Genomic DNA, 2,500 nt, shown 5'->3' with positions numbered 1-2,500 from the left:
TGCCGTTCCACTGTCAGCCTTCGGTATGCACCTCGCCCGACCTCGTTCTCACTTTTTTTTTTCTTCTATTCGCGGTGCCTCAATAATGCTCATGCGCCCAACCGTGTGGTTCATTCGTACCCTCCCTAATTTAGCGCGGCCATGTATGCTGGCGAGATCCGTTTCGAGACCCGTACCGTCTCGGCGCAGATGGAGGGTGGCGTGCACGGTCTCCACTCGTACGAGAAGCGTCTCTACTAAGTGGTTTTGATTCGCTTTGGTGGTTTGCTTTTCTCCCTTCTCCTTCTTGATGGTCTTTCTTTTTTTCAGAGGGCGCGCATTGTGTTGAGAAGCAAGTGGCTGTTTGCTCTCGACTTGGGGGGATGCATTGCGGGTCGAGCCCGCCCGATGATCCTGTCGGTGCCTGTTGTCCCAGACGTGCGTGCTTTATGTCTGTTTCTTTTCGCTGGTGTTTGCTGGCCAGTCATGCGTGGTTGACAAATTCAGTCATCTGTTTTGCCGTGGTCGTCGCCGTGACCCAATCGAGGATGCCCACTTTTGGTGAATACCTCGATTTCTTATCAGTTTTCATGTCCACTCCACGTGTGATAGCATCGCTCTAAATTGACATGACTGTGCTAGACTCAACGCCCATGGTCATTGAGCTACAAGCACCAGCGGGGTCTGCTCGCCAGCCTCGTAGTAGCCCTGCAACTCATCGCAACAAGCCAGGGGGCGGGGGCGCGAGGGGCGGGGGGAGAGAAAGAGCGAGAAGAATACTTGAGTGCAGGTGACAACAACACCCTGACATGGCGGATCGAAACGACAAATATTTCACTCAATGCATACCTCGTTGTGAAAGAGTAAGAAAGCTGCAACTGGCCAGGTTCGTGTGGAATTTTGCCGCTCAGCGGCCAAGGTTGCTTCACTCGCCTCAAGACGCGGCAGTAAGTGCAGTGCCGGCGCTCGTGTGGCTTGAACATAGTCTGGCGGGAGCGCCTGTGACCAAGTGCAACGAACGCGATGGTCATCAGCTGGGAAATCGCGGTAATTAGAATGAACTTTCCAACAGTTGGACGAACCTGCAGCTCCAGGAAACGGCTTTGAAGCCAGAAGGTCCGACACGCAAAATCAGTCTCGATCAGCGGCATCTCTGTAAAAGGTCGACTCGAGCGTAGAGTGAGATACACGCAAGGCCGACTACAAGACAAGCTCAACGCAAAGCGGAGAGGGCGTCACGGGCGCGCAAAGAGGCCAACACACCTTTCCATTGCAAGGCGTCCAGAATGTAGTATGCATGTTGGGATTCGACATAAACGGCATCGAGGAGCGTAAACTCTGGACGGACCAGCAAAATGAGCAGCATAACTGAACGACGCTGTTGGCCATGAGCTGCATCACCCACCGCCACGGCGCCGATTTCCTGGATTTCCCGAAGGCAAGGCGCTGGGAAAACGCATAGTCATGCCGGATTCGGAGAAGGCCTTGGTTTGACCCTAGACGCACCGTTGTTACCAAACCCCATCAAACAAAGCCACGCAGCCATTCATCAACGCTCGGTAGCCCCTAGCTCGCTACCGGCTCCTTCTATTCTGTTGAACAAGCAGGTGAAGCTGACGTTGAAGCTCATAAGGAGGGCTCGTGGGCCCGGAGGCACCGGCACGGCGGTCCAAGCCTCAAGCAGATCCTCAGGCGGTGACTGTAGCGGTTCGGGTTGCATCATCTAAAGAAGAGTTCATTCAAACCAATTGCAAAGGAGTTGCTTAGAATGAGTCATCGGGTCCACATGCATGGTAGCGAGCAACGCTTGGTGCCGATACACACATGCTCCGTGAAGATGCCTGCCATCAAAAGGTGGAACAAGATGGACAGGGCATTTTGTCAGCCACATGAGGGAGGCGGGACAGTGAGGAGAGAGAGGGAGCGAGAGAACGTGAGTTCCGCTCGCAGCAACATGCCTGGACGAGAAGAGCACGAACAGGGGTAGTTGCCACTCACTCAAGGCAGCTTCGGAAGGCTCTGGCGTCATGGAGCATGTCAGCACTCGAAGGCCAGCCACGCGCTCTGGCATGGACGAGGACTGACCCTTGCCAGCGCCAGCGGCTTCATCCAGCGGCTCGGCATTTGCCTCTTCGGTCAAAAGCCGTCGGACGTTCATTCGCGAGGTGCGATCTCTACAAGCCCATTCATACAGGTCAGGAATTCTTGTCTTTCAAATGGCCCAGCCCTGGCCAGCATCACACCCCCAAGCAAGGCGAGAGTGCGTGCATACTTTTTCTGTCGCTCAAGAGCGATGCGACGCCGAGCTTCTTGATCCATCACGCCGCGGCTGCGGGCCTTGAAGCGGGCCAAGTGGCTAGCCTCGCCAGCCGACATGGCCTCGGCAGATCGGCCGTCGCTCGGTGTGGACATGACAGCCGTACCTCACTTCCAATCACTCCTTCCCTATCACCACGTCCCGCATGCTCCCGACACCTGTGGCGCGCTGTTGACGAAAATAGAAAAAAAAAAATGAATTGAA

General features: G+C 55.1%; 2 protein-coding genes across 2 annotated transcripts in view; one reads left to right on the top strand and one right to left on the bottom strand.

Annotated features, from left to right (window-relative positions):
• MONBRDRAFT_38942 (uncharacterized protein) overlaps positions 1-605 on the top strand; it is a 3,125-nt gene extending 2,520 nt beyond the window's left edge. Inside the window, exons 8-9 of the mRNA XM_001749891.1 lie at positions 1-23; positions 135-605. The exon at positions 1-23 is cut by the window's left edge and continues 51 nt beyond it. Of these exons, the coding sequence (XP_001749943.1) occupies positions 1-23; positions 135-240 (129 nt within the window). The 3' untranslated portion in view covers positions 241-605. The remainder of the gene's footprint in view (positions 24-134) is intronic.
• A 223-nt stretch (positions 606-828) lies between these two features.
• Positions 829-2,391, bottom strand: MONBRDRAFT_12057 (uncharacterized protein; the record flags this gene model as incomplete). The annotated part of the gene is made up of 4 exons (XM_001749838.1): positions 829-1,132; positions 1,243-1,425; positions 1,978-2,153; positions 2,252-2,391. Coding segments are annotated over 4 exons (803 nt in total), but the record flags the coding sequence as incomplete, so codon positions are not given.
• Positions 2,392-2,500: the final 109 nt, after the last annotated feature.

This window comes from Monosiga brevicollis, genomic scaffold (assembly GCF_000002865.3).
Source record: "Monosiga brevicollis MX1 MONBRscaffold_34 genomic scaffold, whole genome shotgun sequence".
Lineage (NCBI taxonomy): Eukaryota > Choanoflagellata > Craspedida > Salpingoecidae > Monosiga > Monosiga brevicollis.
Note: the sequence above shows the minus strand (reverse complement) of the source record. Positions and strands in the feature narration are given on the sequence as shown.